At 42.1% G+C, this 19805-nt stretch overlaps 2 protein-coding genes across 3 annotated transcripts; one reads left to right on the forward strand and one right to left on the reverse strand.

The window, feature by feature from the left end:
* Positions 1-140: 140 nt before the first annotated feature.
* On the reverse strand, positions 141-8081 carry LOC124835788 (subtilisin-like protease SBT2.2). Of its 2 annotated transcripts, none has more exons than XM_088105939.1 (10): positions 7570-8081; positions 6941-7100; positions 6341-6738; positions 5741-5836; positions 4106-4178; positions 3502-3784; positions 2704-3038; positions 1885-2155; positions 1455-1739; positions 141-825 (listed from the first exon to the last, which is right to left on the reverse strand). In XM_088105939.1, the coding sequence occupies exons 1-10, from the start codon at positions 7797-7799 to the stop codon at positions 398-400; spliced, it is 2559 nt and encodes an 852-aa protein (XP_087962065.1). In that variant the 5' UTR covers positions 7800-8081; the 3' UTR covers positions 141-397. The 2 variants fall into 2 exon arrangements, with proteins under 2 accessions (XP_087962065.1, XP_087962066.1); XM_088105940.1 differs by having other exon boundaries at positions 1455-1736; positions 7570-8076.
* Positions 8082-12336: 4255 nt separating this feature from the next.
* Positions 12337-17553, forward strand: LOC148203292 (uncharacterized). The gene has a single exon (XM_088107578.1). It carries the CDS (start codon positions 12337-12339, stop codon positions 17551-17553), a length of 5217 nt encoding a protein of 1738 aa, XP_087963704.1.
* Positions 17554-19805: the final 2252 nt, after the last annotated feature.

The following is a 19805-nucleotide window of genomic DNA, read 5'->3' on the forward strand; positions in this document are numbered from 1 at the left end:
AACTTTTTAAGTGAAATTCATTTAATTTCCATCATATATCATCATCCATTTGATGAATCACATTCTAAACACAAGCATTTCCACCATTGATTAAGAAAGAAACAATTTAGAAACTACCACAAGAGAATGAACAATGGTGGTGATGCAGAACAATCAGGAACTGATCACATTTATAAGTATCTATACAAGAACCTTTAACTTCTTTACATGATAATGAATGAAAAAATAGGCAAGCAAAAAGAAAAGAAACATGAAGAACAAAAGCTAAGATGAATCCTAGACAGTTTCAATGTTATTCTCGTATAAGACTCTGATTCTGAATCAAGAATAACATTCAAAAAGCATCCTAAAAAACCACTATCTAAATTTTTCCTCAAAATGAATCAGTGATACCCAATTAACTTGTAGTGGTGTTAGATGAGATTTTAACCATGATTGAAATTGGAATGTTTAGCACATGACCTTGATTCCCAAACAGCCCAATTCTCCCAAAGCTGGAAAGAGAGCTGTTAACTGTTGCATTCAAGAGCACAGACAATATCTGCTTCTCACCACTGCCAATACTGAAGTGAGTTGGAAACACTTTCAATGAAACTCCATAAGGAGCAGTCCAACCAACACTGTATGATTCATTTTGAGCAGTGTTTTTGACTGTCCTCTGCACTATTCTAGATTGGTTCAGCTTTGATATAGTGATTGAGGGCAGGTTCAGATCAGGACCATACACACTGGAATTGTAGAGTCCACAATTTTGACCAGTGTAGTTTAGCACCACAGGATATGAACCATTGATGCCACATAGAAATGACATATAATCATCATAACCTACAAAAAATCATAAATATAACAATTTCACATGAAGTTAAGTTTAAACTAGAGAAAGCTAAAAAACTTAATTACAAGTGGACAATTGCAGTTACATTATCCACTTCACTTATTCAATTATTGCACAATTTGACACCCCATATAAACTCAACAACTTCAAAGGGCAGAGGAACTTCTCAGAATAAAGAAAACCTATAGTCATAGAAATTGTAATACATTTTTATTCAAATATCAGTAAGATTTTCAATGGATATAGTATAGGGAAACAAACGAGCTGTGTAGCTCATACTGCTTACATATTGGAAATTGGAAAACGTAAATAAATTTATGCAACCTAAGTTCTTGCTACAGAAATTCTTAGTTTACATAAGATCCTAGGTTCAAAGGTTGTTGCTACCATTGTACACCAAAAAATAAGGATTTTTTTCCAATATGATGACTATAATGAGATATTATCTGGTGGTTTTAAAGTCTTAACTAAAAAAATGAAAATTTGAATTGCTGTTTTTCATCATAAGAGAGTAGCTTATGCAAAATGTTCAAAAGATTAACTAAGCACAGACCACAATCATAGTTGAATTTCATGCCGTTTTTTATACTTTGAAACTTGAAATGCTGAAGTGACTTACCGGAATCAAAAATCAAACCAGGATTCAGTGCTCCACTTGCATTCACAAAACCACTTCCCATGTCAAAAGGAGTTGCTGGAGACTCGTTTAGTTCAGGAGAGGCATACGATCGTTGAGCCATTATTGGCCCACCACTCTTGTCATACAGAGAAGCTGTAGTGGAAAGTGCAGATCCAATGGCTGCAGGACTAAAACTCGGGAACTTTTGCTTAATTAGTGCAGCAAGACCAGCAACATGAGGAGCAGCCATGCTTGTGCCAGACATCAATGCAAAATTCTCACCTGCTGGAAATGTAGATGTGAGAATGCATTTGACATAATCAGCATGGATGGAAAACAAAAACATATCAGATTATTCCTTAAAAAGATGTTGTGTTTGACATATGAAAAGAGATCCTTAAACTAGTGTAATCTTGTATGCATTACAAACCTAGGAACTCAACGGAATCAGCAGCAACAGAACTCCAAGCAGCCCATATAAAACTTCCAGGAGCTAACAAGTTGGGTTTCAAAATGTCTGCTTCATGAGGAAGACTGTCTTGTGGATCTGGTCCTCTGGCAGAGTAATACATTACCTTGGGTGCAGCACTGCCATAATTCGCTTTTAGTCCACCACAGATACTGGCAGCAGCCCCAAATTTAACAATTTTCTTTGAAACGGCATCTATTTCCAATGAAGAATTGTAGTATTGCATTAAAATCTGACCATGTCAAAAAACCAGGAAACTGTCAGGGAGTTATTCCTCGTGCATATGTAATATAGAGAAACACAAGTTACCTAACACATTGGCCAAATTCATGCATTGTTTTACAAAGACAGCAGAATGCTTTTAAGTAAATAAACAATACATCAAAAGATGCCATATATCGTAAAATGCAAGCCTAAGAAAAATGGAAAAAACAAAATGAGCGTGATATCAAGGAAGTGCACACACTTCAAAACAGTAGTCAAATTATCCATATCAGACCTATTCATGTCAGACTTTTTAACTACTTCTCTGGCAGTATATTATAATTCTTCTACTTCTATTTAACAAACTTTTATTCCAATAGCATTTTAGATGTATATAATGCCTCTTACTCACTTTTAACAATTGTTTTATGTTCATTTTGTACAAATTTTTATGTTGTATTATAGACATATGTTGTGTCCAATAAACACAAGTTTAAATTCCATGTCATTTCCCTCTATGTTCCCCAGATAGTTACGTGCAAATAAGACTGAGAAGGTAAATGGATAACACTGCACCTTGGAATCATTAGTGGAAGCAATTATTATGCTTGGCATTTTCATTGCAACAGGGTTAAGCTGAAAACCAATCACATAGGGATCCATATAGAAGACAACACCAGCTGCACTAAGATTTTTGGCTGTTTCTGAGGCTCTTTTGATGGTGGAGAGTCCCAGCACAAATCGAATTGAATAGCTGCACATTAAGAGGTTCCCCTTGATCAAATCCTTGTTGAACTTATTTGCATCTTGGCACTCACCAACATACATATCATCAGCAACCGTTGTGTCATTATTGCTCAATGCATGATGTGCATGAATCAGTTTATAAAGTTTGCTTTCATCTGTACCAGCTGAGGAAAACAATAATAATAATAAATGAAAAAAAGGGTCATATAAATCAATCCCAGCAAAAATGCTAAAGAAATAATAAACACCTGTGTTAACAATTGAATAATCTTATAACTAATTACCACAGGAGGATATTTAATCTATCATTCTTAAGCAGAAATCCTTGACAGCACAAGAACTGATTGTCCACAATATAGTGAGTGACAATAATAGACCTTAAGATTATCTTTTTCTCTTGTTTGGGGCTCATGTTCAGTGAAGTATAATAAGCAACCAGAGTTAATTCAAGCACAAAAAATCCCAATAACACAGTGAATCCTAGCTCCCTGGTCTCAACCTTCATTAACATTGTATTTTTTTCCACTTAATTTTATCATCAATAAGAAATGATACAACAGTCTCATCGAAGCTCTTCAGTACTATTTGGTTAAACCAAGGAGGAAATCCAGGAATAGAGAAACTTACGAGCAAGACCAACTCCAGGTATGGTCACATTATTTCCAAGAAATATGGAGTTGCTATAAACCCGATCATGAGAGGCAGCACCAACAGTAAAGATCCATGGACTGAAGGAGAACATGCTTGTTGGTGATGGTCCAGTATTTCCTGCTGCTTGCACGACAAAAATACCGGCCTTCACAGCCGACAGCAGAGCCATGTCTATTGGATTGAAGAAAGTTGCCACACCAGGAGGACGTCTATTAGGAGTAATTGACAAGCTTATTATGTCAACCCCATCCTGAGCTGCCTGTAAAATCATACCATTAATAGATTGTAAAGGCAACAAAAAAGTGAGTAAATGACAGGGATCCTAAGAGGTTAAATAAAAATCCTAAAACAGTGTGAAAAAGTGCTCTTCACCACTACTGAGGTAGGGGCATAATGGAATACATTGCTAAAAGCAAGCCCTTGAAGAATAGATAACAGTTATATACTTAATTAGGGAATTGAACTATTTTACACAAACATATTCTAGGGAGAATCAAAAACATAGAAGGGAAAAAATGACCAGCACAAAATAATTGTTTGCACAACAATATATAACTTGTCTGAAAAATTAAAAATGTACCTGGTCAATTGCTGCAACGACATCTGCAGCAAATCCTCCAAAGCTCTTGTATAATGCCTTGTAAACAGCAATGCTGTAAAAGATTGAAATGCAATACAAGCATAAATTGTCTTTTTAAAGAAAAAGAAACCAATGAAGGTTAAATGAAACAAATAAATAGAAAAAACAAAGCTAAATACACAATTTCTATAACTTTTTATAAACTCCAAAGATAACCTATTTTAAAAGACCTACCTGTTTGCTGTTGTCAGAAAACAAAGTAATGTGGAGTTGAATGATTAATGCTATGGAAATGACACATTCTATGATATGGAACAATGTAGGGCAATCAAAGGGTGAATGTTGAGGGGAGAAGAGAGATGGGTGAAGGCCACACCACATCCTTCAACAATATCTTTTCTGGTTTAGAAATTTGATTCTACAGCAGAGGGAGCTTTGCTTCTGTCTTTAGGCGCCAATACAGCTTTTAGATTTTCAAATGATTTTCAATGCTCTATAACAAACTGGATTCCATTTGACTAAGGACATGTACTTCGAAGAAATTCATGCACACCCCAGGTTTAAAAAAAGGAACCAGAACTCCTAATATGTAATAAATATCTAAAGGTCTCACACTTAAAACACGGTGGAAAGTGAAGTTATTGTTGTACTTAGCCTATGTACGAAGAAAGGCACCAACAAAAATCCTTACCACTAGATCAGCCATGCTCATGAGATCATAAGCTTCAGCCCATAGTTAATCACTTTTATGAGAGAATAAAGTAACTGATGTGCATTCCTTACTGAAATGTCTATTTGTTTAGCTTTAACTGGATTTTTCATTTTTTATTTTTGTTTACCATTTCTTCTCAAATCTAGTCCTTTGGTCCATTTCATAAATTAGTTTCCCTTTTTTTAACCATTAAATTGAAGCCACCACTGTATTTTCTCTCTCTTGCAAGAGAAGCTTCTAACATTTTTATTGTAGATGTTAGAAATATAATATAAAACAATTCATATATCTTTACCTCATTTAAACTTTTGGAATGGTTGTTTCTGACATTGTATGAAAGCCTCTATGACCAAGTGGTAAATCCCTTTTGCCCCCAGTCTTCTAATAAAAAAGTTAGATTTCAGTACAAGATAGGTGGGCCTATGCATGATTCACAATTCAAGCCCAAAGAGCTTTATAAGATTTGGCAATCCTTCTTTCTTCAACTAACTTTGTGGTTGAGATAGATCCAGTGAGTTAGTATATGGCCCTTTTCAATATATTCATCATTGTTTAGTAAAAATTTCAGGACTAATTATAGATTTCACCCTATTACCTACTTTCAAGTTTTAACAGTTTTGGACCAAAAAGACACAAACCAAGTCAATAGGAAAACAAAAACATTTTATCTAATACAAAAAAAAAGTAAAACATCTGTGGAACAGCACAAACGAACTACTAACATGCCCAGTTAAGCACTATAGCGCAAAAATAATCATCACACTCCGAAGAATGTAATTTACATATCATTAAGGTTGATGTTAAAGAATAATGCACAACTCATAGCATCATGCATATCTATAGATCCAACAGATTACTACAAGTGTAAAAATAATGATAACAAAATAAAATAAAATAACGAAGACATGTTCCGGATTATTTACTGTGAACGAGGAGCCATCCCACTAGCATTTCCAAAGTGATGTCCAGCAACAATGACTGGAATCCCATGGTTTCCTGCTGCAACAGCTGCTGTATGCCTGTGTATTTTAGTTACATCAGAAAGGGTATTTAGTTAAAAGAGAAGTAAAGATAAATAATTATGTTGTGATTAAAAAAGTTTTGGGGACAGTTAAACATGAAAACATCGGTTCATTTTCAATTCATATTTTAAAAAACATTCAGGGCTATAACAGTTCCAATTTTCAGAACATTATCAACACTCCAAGAAACAGGAGAAAACACATTACTGTAAGGTTCTGAGGGACATATATAAGCTGGACATAATCCATCAAAAACATAATTAAGGTACAGTGAAAAAACTGACTGATAACATGTGGCAATAGTAGACCAGTAGTTGAGACAAAGGCTGACAGCTTAGACTTTGCCACCATGGATTAGCCATGATGGTAAAGCAGATGCCAACAAACAAACCATATATCCCAATTATGAATCCAATTAGTAGTTGGATGAAATCAAGAGTATGGACCATGTAAGATAATACAACCAAACATAACATCCATAGAGAAAAGCCAAGAACTCACGTGCCATGACCATCACCATCAAAGGGAGAAGCATAGTCCTGAGTTGAATTAAATATTCCTCTGGTTATGGCTGAAGCAGCAAAGTGGCGGGCCCCAACAAGCTTCCTATTGCAAGAACCAGATGGAAAGTCGCGAGTAACCTCACAGATGCCAGAAAAATGACCAGGAACAGGATATGGATGATTAGATTTACTATCACCAAAACTAGGATGTGTTGGATCTATGCCAGTGTCAACAAACCCAATAACAACTCCTTCTCCAGCAGTTTCAAACCCTCCCTCTTGAAACCATGCTCCCTGTGGCAGACCCAAAAACTGTGGCGTATGTGTAGTCGCAGTCCTTACAGAAAAATCCAAAACCACATTGGACACTTCACTGCTCCTTGATAGTTTCTCTGCCTTCATGATTCAGTAATTATCAATCAACAGCTCAGAATGTGTTCACTTGCAGTAAATCAATAAACAATATTTGAAATTTTTAAACATTAAGAGCACCGACACCGAAGCCAATTCATCAATAGAAAGAACAACACAAAAATGTAACTGGTCCTATTTTTCTAAACTAAGAGCATAATCGCGATGATTAAAACTAATATCATACCTGTTTCTGGGTAACCAGCACAGCGAATCCATTTATCAGGTAATGGTAGCTATAGAGCTTCAGATATTTCTCTCCGTTTAACACTTTCTTCAACAGAGAATCATGAACTTGGGAAATGTAAGAGCCATATCTCTTATCTGTCTTAGTAATATTGTCATACCTTCAAAACAAAAGGATAATAAAATGAACAGGATCACATATGTCAAATTAATGCACCATGTTTTATAAAAACTTTCTAAATTGGAAGAAAAAAAAAGGTTGAAACAAGGCACTGAGAATTGAGAACATCATTAACAAATATAATGAGACATTTCAAACAAAAACCTATCATCTCTAGATGATAAGCAATCATTTAACCAAACGCTTTTCATCTTACTCAAAACACAGCTTCCACAAGAAACCTCAATGATTTGGGACCAAATAAAAAAAAAAGGGAAAAGTTAAAAAAAAAAAACCTATGATTTCAAAGAATACAGCACATGAGCACACCATCCAACACTTCACGGAAAACACAAAAAGAAATAAGCAATTTCTTTCCATAAAACAACAAAGAAACACAAGACACCAATCAGCACCCCCAGCCCCACAGAAAACCTTCAAACCATGCCTGTGTTAGTGTGAGGGGATACCTTCTTGGTTTGTTAAATTGGGTTCTCCCTGGAGCAGGAGCAGCATCTTTGAAGCTACTAACTTCTCTTCTCAACTCACCATAGTAATGAGAAACAGGAGCATGTCTAAGGGTAACAACATACACAGCAGTGGTATCATCGTCTGAATCCCCTTGACACAAACAAGGTAAAAACACCCCCAGGAAAACCACCACCACCACCGTCAAATGTACCAGATAAATGTTCCCCATAAGGATTCTTCGGGAAACTAAAAAAACAGCACAAAAGCTGAAGACCCAGTTGGATCCAAAACCACCCCACCAGAAATGAACAACAACAATTCCTCACCAACCAGCGTGCTTCATTCTCAAGCTCAAGACTTCCCCTTTAGCAGTTCCAGTTGAGAAAAGAAAATGAGACACCCCAAGTGAGAGACAGTGATAAAGCAAAGACCTTTTGGTAGTGAAGAACCGCTTTGGAGAGAGTGAGAGAGTGTTTAGTATTAATAGCTGGAGTAAGAGAATCTGCAAGCAAAAGCCTTCTTCTTGGGGTGTGGGAATGTGAACGTTTTGTTTATTCAAAGAAAAAAAAAGGAAAAAGAAAATACGTATGTTGTGTGAGAATAGAATGAGAAAATGAACGTTTTATTTGGTTTTATTCGACTTTGGACATTTCCGTTCAGGTCGTTGGCTGTCAATATGTGAACATTGAGTTTTCCTGTGACTTCTGTAATGACAACAACCTTGTACTTTTTTTCTTCTTTTACCTCTTTTTTATTTTATTTTGCTGTCTTCTTCTTTCCCTTTCTAAATATTTTAAATACATTTTCTTTTGTACGAACAATTATTCCATTTTCAGTATCTATCGTCATTTTATGAGATTTATTGTTTAAAACGATCTTTTACATTTTATTCTCAATTTTTTTTAGTTTTTGCAAATTTTAAACCCTATTATTTTCATTTTTTTTCTGCTAAGTACCTAGATCTATTGTACTTTTAAGCTTTGTAAATGGTAGCAAGGGTTTATTTTTTTTATTTTATTTTGCAAAGGGAGGGTAGAGTTAATTATAGGGATATTTATCAATTTTTTCTTGTTAAAAAGAACTATTTCACAGTTATGGACACTAGCATAAGAGCTACGTTGACATATAAGTGTACCATAAAAAAAATAAACTCCAAACAATTTGTAAATAGCATGAGTAGTTTAATATTTATTGGGATAAGAATGTCGTTACGATTTTTTTTCTTGATTATATATGGGAAATAATTTCTTGAAAAAAATTAAAAAAATAACTTTTAATGTTTATTACACCTTCATAATGTTTAACTATCAATCTAAGATACTTTAAAATATATTGTTAAATATGTCTTTGTGATGTTTGTCTATGAGAAACATGTGATATTTAATATGTTGTGTTGGTTTTTGATGATAATGAAAGTTGATTTATTTGTATAATTGATGTAGTTGATTTGTGCTTAATTGTATTGTCTTGAATTTGTTGATTTATATGAGGTTGATTTGATTGATAGAGTTTTAGAATGAGCAATTAGATAGATTGAAACTATTTAAATATTGTTTTCGAAACAACTAAAAAAGTTAGAATAAAGTGAAAAGTACCAATTGGCAAGTTAAAACTCAAACATATTTTTTCATTTAATGTCATAGCCTTTAGGAGTACAAAGTGACACTAAGTGTCCGCCTTAAATTTCAAAGTTAGAGAACAATTTTTTGACAGAGCGTTGAGCGATGGTTTTGTACGTTAATCTTATTTTGTAATAGTATATTGAGCAATGGTTTTGTATTGTTAAGTGTAAGATAATACAATGTTTTCGATTGTTGTGAAATTTTGATTTTTGATAGTTTAGTTGATTTTGATGGTTCAAATGTTTGATATTATTATTATTTATGAAATTGTTAATGGATTTATAAATGAGTATGCATGTATGTAATGGTGTATGAAATTGTGATGATGACAAACTTGCTAATGGATACGAGAATGTATGAAAATATATGTTATTTGTAGTTGATCATGAACATGACATCACTTAGTATGGATGAATACAAATATGAGTGACTGTTTTGAATTAATAATTGGATGTGGAATCATGTTTTGGAGTAATGTATGTGTTTCACGTAATTCAAGAAATCTCGTAAGGATTTTCTATAGTGGTGTTTCTTTAGTGTATACATTAATGTATGAATTCAAGCAAGAATCCTAAACTCTAATAATCATTTATGCTCATGTAAAGTAAAATAAGTTATGTGGTGAAAGTTGCATAAGATCCTACTTTAAAGGCAAGATAATGACTTCATAAGTGAAGGGGATTAACATTGGCTCTGCAGACTAGCAAAGGTGGGAATGGAAAAATGGGTTAGGCCCAACGGGCCAACCCATCAACTCATAAAAAAAACTGGTCAGGACAAAGATTTCAACCTGTCAACCCAAAGTAGCCTGACCCGCCCAACCAAAAAACCCATCAGGCCAACCTAAGGGTCAAGCTGGGGCAGCCCACAACTTGTTTTTAAAAAAAAAGCATGTTGTGTTATTTCAATTCTTGTGTGATGTGCTCTCGCACATATCTCATATTTTTATTCTCCCTAAAAAGAGAAAAACGAAACTCACCACTATGATGCATTCACTCACAACATATAGACACTCAAAGAACACAAACCACCACCACACAAAATGTCAGAAGTCATTGTCCCCCACAAAAATGCCACGAGCATCACCATGCGAGATCAATAGAGGAGGCACATGACACCACTCAATGCAAGGGAAAGCGAAATCAAGAAACGAGATACATAACGACGCTCCACAACAAGGAGAATAAAAAGAAACAAATTTGAAAGGGAACATTGAACATTGCCTTGTTTTAGGTTTTCATTTTTCTCTTTTTAATAAAATGAAACAAAATTGAGAAAGGGATTGTAGATTTTCCTTGCTTTGGTTTGCTTCTGTTTTTTTTTTCTCTTAAATTAAAAATGGACTAAAGATAAGATGAGATGAAAAAGCTTACAGGTTATGTAGCTTTTGTTTGCTTTATCTCACGATAATTGGTAATATCAAAGGCAACAATTGTTTGTTCTACCCTCTTATGTTTTGTCTTGTTGGTGTTTGTCTCTTTCTTTTGCAACGATCACCTTATCAGTGTGAGCAGATGAGATGCAAGTGTAAAGACATTTATGGAGGATCAAAAGCCAACAATTAGAGTTGGGGGAGTTCTTTGGAAGCATGAGTGATTAGTTTTGGTATAAGACTTTTGTTGGTTTCATGTGATTGTATAAATATCATATTTTTATAATTTTATATTTTGGTAGGACTACATTAATATGCTTTATAATCTGAATCATGAATTTTGAAAATTATTATAAAATATCTTATTTTATTAATTTTATGCTACTAAAATAGAATGTTATAAAATAAAAAAATATAGATGTAAATATGCTATATTAATAAAAAAATAAAAAAAATTATATTCAATATACAAACAAATACAAATGCACACAATAATAAAATACTTTGTCTATGTAAGCTTCTATAAGCTAAGTTATGCCAGATGAGTTGACAAATTAAATTGAATAACATGAAACGATTCACTTTATCATCTTTTATGTATTATATATATACATAAGAGATGATAAAGTGAATCTTTTCATTTTATATATATATATATATATATATATATATATATATATATATATATATATATATATATATATATATAATTTACAAGGAAGAAAATGTTTAAATTAAACAAAGAATAATACTTTTAGAAAGTTATTTTTAATTAGTTTTAAAAAAATCTTAGTTTACTAATTAATTTCATCTCTTAAAATGTTTTCCAAGAAGCTCGTAAACAAAACTAATAAAATAATTCATAAAATAATTAGTTCAAATTAAAAAAAAATAAAGTAGATCAACTTCACCCCTAATTCATTTAAAAGTGTAGTCTAAATAAATTTAAACTAATTTGACTTATTTTTAAAGATTAGAATTCCAATTTAAGTAACAAGTATATATTAAATTAGTACGTATAAAAGTTAAACTTAATTATATTTATGAGTTCTGTATCTGCAAGGACCGGACGCCGTACGGAAGGATCCATGTGAGCGGACGCCCAAGCTAATTGGGCGGATCTCCATGCGGACGAGGCGGACGCCCATATCACATGGGCGGACACGACGAGCAAAACCGGACACCGTACGGAAGAGCCCACATGGGCGGATCCCACATGGGCGGATCTTCGCGGACACGGCCAGCAAAACCGGACGCCGGACCAAAGATCCCACATGGGCGGATCTCACATGGGCGGATCTCCGTGCGCGCGAGGCAGACGCCCATTTCACATGGGCGGACGTCCACGCCCGCCAAAACACTAATCAACATGACTTAAGGAAAAGTAGCCTGGTTTAAAGGTAAGTAGAAATTAGAAGCTATCGGGCCGTTTTGGGCCGTGATTAACTTTTCACTAATCCCAAGCCCATAGCGAAAACTATAAATACAGGTCCACGGTGAGTGGTAAGTAGGTTACATTGAATGCACATTTATTGCTACTACTGAAAATAGCCACTGCTCTGAAACTGACTTTGGCATCGGAGATTCTTTTGTAGGTCTCCACCCCTCCGGATCAAGAGGAGAGCCAAAGCGCCAGGAGAAGATCCGTCACGGAGACAAGACCGCGGGAGGACTTGGAAGACTTGGAACCACACAGCCCTACACATCCGAAACATTTGGCGCCCACCGTGGGGCCGTGTGATTTAAAAAACCCAATGGTGACCACGAGAAACATGAGCTTAGACGATCCCGCTGAGATGATGCGCGTGCTACAGCAAAAAATGGACGAGATGCAGCAACGTCATGAAGAAGAGATGGCGGCCGTGAAGGCCGACTGCGAAGCCCGGATAGCTCGGGAGATCGGGCAGATGAACGGGGGAGAACGAACGAGGGATAAAGGAAAGGGGGTGGAAGGAGAACGCCCGCCCCCGGACACCGAGGGCGATAGGACTTGGAGGCCTTCCGAATCGGAGGCAGAAGAAAGCAAGGCTAAGTCGGTGCATGCGGAAAGCGCTGCTGAGGACGGGCGGATGGTTATCAAGCCGGAGCCTTCATCCACCCTATTGCTCCCATTTACCCAGAGCATAATGAATGTCCAAATCTCGGAGCAATTCATGGCTCCGCAGTTCAAAATGTATAACGGAACGACGGACCCCGCGTCCCATATCCAGACATTCTCAAATGCGATGGCGTTCCGGACAGGCAATGACGCCATTTGGCGCCGAGCATTCTCGCTCTCGTTGGAAGACGAGGCACTGGAATGGTTCAACACCCTCCCCCCTAATTCTATAGAAAAGTTTGCTGATTTGAAGAAACTGTTCATCAGGCAATTCGCGGCCAATAGCACCCAAGATTTGACCGTGTTTGAATTAATGACCCTCAAGCAGGGGAAAGACGAAACACTACGGACGTTTATGGATAGGTACCAGAAGACCGTCCGCCGCGTGAAAAGCTTGACCCCTGAGCTTGCCCTTCATTATATCCTGCCGGCCCTAAAACCGGGACCCTTCAAGGATAGTGTCTGTAGGCGTGCTCCTAAAACAATGGAGGAGCTGAGGGAGAGAGCAGCTGACGAGATAAGGGTGGAGGAGATGAAACTCTCCTACAGAAAGGAAAACCAAGAGGTTAGAGAAAAGGCGGACGGTAATAAAATCGGTCCGTCGACAAGAAAAACGTTCGGCCTTAGACTCGGGGAGCACAAGAAAGGACCCCGCTTCCAACAGTATACACCTTTGAACGCCTCAAGGGAGAAAATCCTTCGGGAGGCCCTGAGTGCAGAGCTGATAACAGAGCATGAAGGGCTCCCGACTTCGAAGAACGCTGACCGGAGCAAACACTGCTCCTACCACAAAAACATGGGTCACAGCACCGAAGAGTGCTGGACCCTCAAGGACAAAATAGAGGAGCTCATCCGGGCGGGAAAGCTCAAGAAATACGTCCGCGATGAACGTCCGCCACTACCAACCGAACGGCCTGCTCAGAGGCCGGCCTACCGAAAGGACAAGCCAAAGAACACGAGGGCAGAGCGACCACGCTCAGAAAGGCGACCAAGCCGAAGCCGTAGCAGGGAGCGCCCCTTGAGAGGGCATATCAACACCATTTCCGGAGGATTCGCGGGGGGAGGATCATCTTCCTCCGCCCGTAAACGCCATATTCGAGCCCTCCATTCCGTCCATGTGGTTGATAAGCCGCGCCGTTCCATGCCGGCCATCACCTTCTCGGACGAGGACTTTCACGCCCCCGATCCCGACCAAGACGACCCAATGGTCATAACGGCAGAAATAGCACGTTACGGGATAAGTAAAGTCCTGGTTGATCAAGGAAGCTCGGTCAACATCCTCTACTGGAAGACTTTCCTGCAGATGGATATCTCGGAAGATCTGATCGTCCCCTACGATGGGCAGATAGTGGGATTTGCCGGAGAGAGAGTTGACACGAGGGGGTATGTGGAATTAAGGACGAGGCTGGGAACCGGACGATCTAGCGAGGAGAAGAGGGTCCGGTACTTGCTGGTAGAGGCTAACACGTCATACAATGTACTGCTCGGGAGGCCGTGTTTAAACGCTTTTGGAGCGATCGTCTCTACCCCCCACCTGGCAATGAAGTACCCCTCCGAGAAGGGAACTATCTGTACGGTCCGGGCGGACCAGAAGACGGCACGAGAATGTTACGCGGCGGGGTTGAGGTTGCACGTCCGTCCAATGAAGAGACGGGCGGCCGGCTCTGAAGTGGCCATGGCAGACCTCGACCCGAGGACGAATACCGAAGACCGCTTGGAACCTATTGGGGAAACCCAACCTATCTTGATAGGAAGGGAACCCGCCCAGACCACCCTCATCGCCAGGGAGCTGAACCCTGAGATAGAAAGGGATCTGAGGGCACTCCTGTGGAAAAACCGGGATCTATTCGCATGGACGGCAGCGGATATGCCGGGCATCCATCCCGCCGTAATGAGCCATAAGCTCTCGCTTTTCCAAAACGCTCGCCCAGTGGCCCAGAAGAAGCGAAGAATGGGCGAGGAGAAACGTAAGGCTGTGCAAGAAGAGGTGGACAAGCTGAGGAAAGCCGGTTTCGTCCGGGCAGTCACTTACACCACGTGGCTAGCTAACGTGGTCATGGTGAAGAAGGCCAACGGGAAGTGGCGTATGTGTACCGATTACACGGATCTGAACAAAGCCTGCCCGAAGGATTCCCACCCCTTGCCCAGTATTGACGCCTTGGTGGACGGCGCTTCCGGGCACCGAGTACTGAGCTTCCTAGACGCATATTCCGGGTATAATCAGATACCCATGTACGGGCCGGACATTGAGAAGACAGCCTTTATTACGGAGAAGGCTAACTTCTGCTACGAGGTTATGCCGTTCGGCCTGAAGAATGCGGGGGCCACCTATCAGCGCCTAATGGACAGAATCTTCCAAGACCAGATAGGCCGGTGCATGGACGTATACGTAGATGACATGGTGGTCCGGTCAGCAGACGGAGAGGGGCACCTCAAGGATCTTGAGGAGGTTTTTCGCCAAGTTAGGAAATTTGGCATGCGCTTAAATCCCGCAAAGTGTACGTTCGGGGTAGCAGCCGGAAAATTCTTGGGTTTCATGCTGACATCCAGGGGGATCGAGGCTAACCCAGACAAATGCGACGCGGTATTGCAAATGCAGAGTCCGGCCACCCTTAAGGAAGTGCAGAGACTGGTGGGACGCCTCACTGCTTTATCCCGGTTCATCCCCAAGTTGGCGGAGCGGATGAGGCCGGTCCTGCGTAAGTTAAAGAAAGGGACCGGCCAGTCATGGGACGACGAATGCGAGCGAGCGTTCCAGGACATCAAGATCCTCCTTAGCAACCCACCGGTCATGAACCGACCGGTCCCAGGTGGAGATTTGCACATCTTCTTGGGAGTGTCCGAAACGGCTGTCAGCGCCGTCTTGATGCAGGAACGGCCTCAGGCGAGGCTAATTTACTTCGTGAGCCGCACGCTCTTGGACGCAGAAACCCGGTACCAGCGGGTAGAAAAGGTGGCTTTGGCCTTGTTACATGCCTCCCGAAGACTTCGTCCTTATTTCCAAAGTTACCAGGTCATAGTCCGGACGGACTTCCCAATCTCTAAAATCCTCCGGAAGCCAGACCTAGCCGGACGGATGGTGGCTTGGGCGGTAGAACTCTCAGAGTTCGGCTTGCGCTATGAACCAAGAGGATCGGTTAAGGGCCAACATCTGGCGGATTTCGCGGCCGAATTACCCCCTTCCGGCCAAGACATCTGGAACTTGTATGTAGATGGAGCTTCCGGCCGCTCGGTCAGCGGTGCCGGCATCGTACTTGAAGGCCCCAATGGTTTCCTACTGGAGCATTCTTTGATATTCAAATTCAAAGTATCCAACAATCAGGCCGAGTACGAGGCCCTTGTGGCCGGCCTCGAACTGGCAAAAGATATGGGGGCGAGGAGGATAACCTGTCGGACGGATTCTGAGCTGGTGGTGGGCCAAATGAATGGCAACTTCCAAGTCAGGGAGGAACGCCTTTCGCGATATTATCAGAAAGCGACCGAGCTCACCCGGGCGTTCGACAAAGTTGATATACAGCATATTCCCAGGGAACAAAACACGAGGGCGGACATACTATCCAAACTCAGCTCGGGAAAGGAAAAGGGGCAGCTGACTACTATCGTACGGCAGGTTCTACTACAGCCTTCTGTAGAATGCTCGGTGGTATCCGGCGGAGAACAAGATTGGCGCGCAGGAATCCGGGAAATCATGAACCGCCAGGATGAGGGGCGGATGGTAGGTCCGGGCGAAGCCAAGAAAGTCGCCCGTTATTTTATCGTGGGAGATGACTTGTACCGAAGGGGATTCTCCTCCCCCCTCCTTAAGTGCCTGGGGGCTGATGAGGCATACTATGTCATGGACGAACTTCACAACGGCGTTTGTGGCCTCCACACGGGATGGAAGACGTTAAAAGCCCGGCTACTGAGAGCCGGATATTATTGGCCTACCATGGAGGCGGACACAAGAGCGTTCGTCCAAAAGTGTATCCGCTGTCAAGAGCATTCCAACAACTCCCATCTTCCGCCACATGCCTTACATTCAATATCCTCCCCTTGGCCATTCGCACAATGGGGAATGGACATCGTAGGACCATTCCCAACAGGGCAGGCACAGAAGAAATTCCTTTTGGTGGCAGTTGATTACTTCACCAAGTGGGTGGAGGCCGAACCTTTGGCAACCATCACGGCCTCCCAAGTCCAGAAATTCTGCTGGAAATTGATATGTCGCTTCGGCCTCCCTCAGTCCATCATCACAGATAATGGCCGGCAGTTTATTGACAAAAAACTCGCCGAATTCTTCAAAGGGCTAGGGATCAAGCACATCACCAGCTCTGTAGAGCACCCCCAGACGAACGGACAAGCAGAAGCAATGAACAAGACCATAGTCTCAGAACTTAAGCGGCGCTTGGGGGAGAGGAAGGGAGCATGGGTGGATCAACTACCCGAGGTCCTATGGGCCTACAGATGCACACCTCATGGAACCACAGGTGAGACCCCTTTCAACCTAGCCTATGGTACTGATGCCATGTTGCCGGTTGAGCTGGGAGAACCGTCACTAAGGCGGGAGGTTGAAGACTTGAACCTCAACGACCAAGAGTTGAGGATCGAATTGGATACCCTGGACGAACGGCGAGACCGGGCGGCACTGCGAGCCGAAGCATGCAAGCGAATGGTCGAAAGAAAATACAACTCCAAGGTCCGGCCAAGAAACTTCCAGGAGGGAGACCTAGTATGGAGAAAAGCGGGCGACGCCCGCCGAAACCCGGCACATGGAAAGCTCGCCGCCAAGTGGGAGGGGCCATTCAAGGTACGAGAATCCCTCGGAAACGGGGCCTACCGGCTGGAACGAATGGACGGACGTCCCATCGCCAACACTTGGAACGCCACACATTTGAAATTTTATTTTAGTTAATTTCAATTACTTATTTTTATGTACTCCCACAATCAATCAAACGAGATATCTATTGTCCCCTGTGAAGCATCTGGTAAAAATTTAGTAGAAAAAGCGTTTCAGCGCCACTCTCAACTCGATCGACCAAGACGAAAGGATTGTCCGCCCTACCAAACTCCAAGCCGGTGAGTGTTCCAACGAGAACAACTCTCGGCCTGGTTGGGCGACACCGCGAAAGGATTGTCCGCCCTACCAAACTCCAAGCCGGTGAGTGTTCCAACGAGAACAACTCTCGGCCTGGTTGGGCGACACCGCGAAAGGATTGTCCGCCCTACCAAACTCCAAGCCGGTGAGTGTTCCAACGAGAACAACTCTCGGCCTGGTTGGGCGACACCGCGAAAGGATTGTCCGCCCTACCAAACTCCAAGCCGGTGAGTGTTCCAACGAGAACAACTCTCGGCCTGGTTGGGCGACACCGCGAAAGGATTGTCCGCCCTACCAAACTCCAAGCCGGCGAGTGTTCCAACGAGAACAACTCTCGGCCTGGTTGGGCGACCGCGAAAGGATTGTCCGCCCTACCAAAATCCAAGCCGGCGATTGTTCCAACGAGAACAACTCTCGGCCTGGTTGGGCGACCGCGAAAGGATTGTCCGCACTACCAAAATCCAAGCTGGCGATTGTTCCAACGAGAACAATTCTCGGCTTGGTTGGGCGGCGCTATGCAACTAAACCGGATAAAAAGTAAAGGCAGATAAAGATGTGCAAAATTAAAGAGCTGTGTATTAATCATTTGCGCTTAAAGGCGCTGAGATCTACAAAAAAGACCGCCCAGCCAACATCTGGAACACTCGAGACGTTGGATGGACGGTCGAAAGATACACATCCAAAAAACATTGTTAAAAACTAATTCTTCCCCCTCTCAGCGGCCTCCACGGGCGGCTCGTTCTCTTCGACGGCATTCAAGTCCACAAGAACGCCGTTGAAGACGTCCTTTTCTATATCCACGCCCAGAGCAAAGGGATCATGGACGCCCGCCAAGAGAGTCACTTGGCGAAGGGCTTTGTTGAAACCCTCCTCATGTTCAAACAGGATGGTGGACTCCAACTCAGCAATCTGTTCCTTGGCCTTAGCCACTTCAAGAGTGAGCTCCTCATTGGCCTTGGCGCGGCACGACTCGGCCTCCTTCAAGCGGGTTACCTCCGCCTCCAGCAGCTCAATTTTCTGGCGGCTCTCTCCCGCTAAACGCTCCTGCTCAATCCGGGCGGCTTCCAACCCTTCAGCGGACTCCCTCTTAGCTTTTTCCAGCTCGTCCTCGAGCTGCTCGATCCTCTTATCGTATTCGTCTTGATTAAGTACCATCTCCTCCAAAGTCAGCTGAAGGGAGGCCGCGTTTTTCTTCTCCCGGTCAAGCTCGGCCCGGACCTCTGCCACTCCGGGGCGGTCGGCCCATTCCTTCAAATACCAAGCCAAGGCGGATGTCCGGGTTGACATCTCCAGCATGGCGTTAGTAAGCTCCAACTCGGAAAGTGGTTCAATGAGCGCCCGTTGGGAGGAGCTCATGTGAAATTTGGTGCGGTCGCTCATGCTGAAGGCCGGGCTAAAAATGCCGCCAGGAAGAGGAACGAGCGGGGCTTTCCCCCGATCCTTCTCCTTGTCTTTGCCCTTCCGGACCTTCTTCGAGGCCGAGCGAGATGACGACCCCTCTTTGTCTCGTCGCCCCTCCGCAGTAGGATCTGCTCTCTTGCGCTTCGAGAGATCGGCTGAAACAGTGGCCGCCTCAGACAAAGGTTCCACTTGGGCGGCCTCCAATTCCGGCGGAGGATTGGAAGGTGGTGCCTGCATCTTGTGATCCACGGTTCCGGCAGCAGGGGAGACTCCTACCTTAGGAGCAGCGCGGGTGGTCGCCTGGCGGACCCCCGAAGGAGGAGGACGGGACGCATCTGGAACACCAGTCGGCCGGGCGGTCGACGAGCTAGCCCCAGACTTCTTCCTCAGTGCGAAAAAGTTGGATTTGCGGGGACCAGGATTCATCATTAATTCTGCAAGAGACAGGAAAATTCAGAAAATTTAACGTCAGTATGCGAAAAACAAATACACCCAACGGGACAAGACCATACCGAACGCCTTTGGTCCACAATCTTCGAGACTAAGGCATTCGACCAAGTGGCGGGCGGAGATCCGGCGGGGGAGGGCGTTAATGGTGCGCACAGCTTCTAGGTCGGCTGCTGTCAAGGCTCCTGTGGAAGTCGCCCTTATGTGTCGAGGATCTCTCG

Source organism: Vigna umbellata, chromosome 2 (genome assembly GCF_029865625.1).
Source record: "Vigna umbellata cultivar VRB3 chromosome 2, Vumbellata_1.0, whole genome shotgun sequence".
Taxonomy (NCBI): Eukaryota; Viridiplantae; Streptophyta; class Magnoliopsida; order Fabales; family Fabaceae; genus Vigna; species Vigna umbellata.

Bases quoted from the DNA above. Each gene is read 5' to 3' on its own strand.
- LOC124835788 (XM_088105939.1), bottom strand. From the start codon at position 7,799: ATGGGGAACATTTATCTGGTACATTTGACGGTGGTGGTGGTGGTTTTC. The intron at 2,156-2,703 runs GTGCAGTGTTAT...TGACATGGTCAG, and splicing joins CTTCCACTAATGATTCCAAG to ATTTTAATGCAATACTACAA. The intron at 826-1,454 runs GTAAGTCACTTC...GATTTTTTGTAG, and splicing joins TGGTTTGATTTTTGATTCCG to GTTATGATGATTATATGTCA.
- LOC148203292 (XM_088107578.1), top strand. From the start codon at position 12,337: ATGAGCTTAGACGATCCCGCTGAGATGATGCGCGTGCTACAGCAAAAA.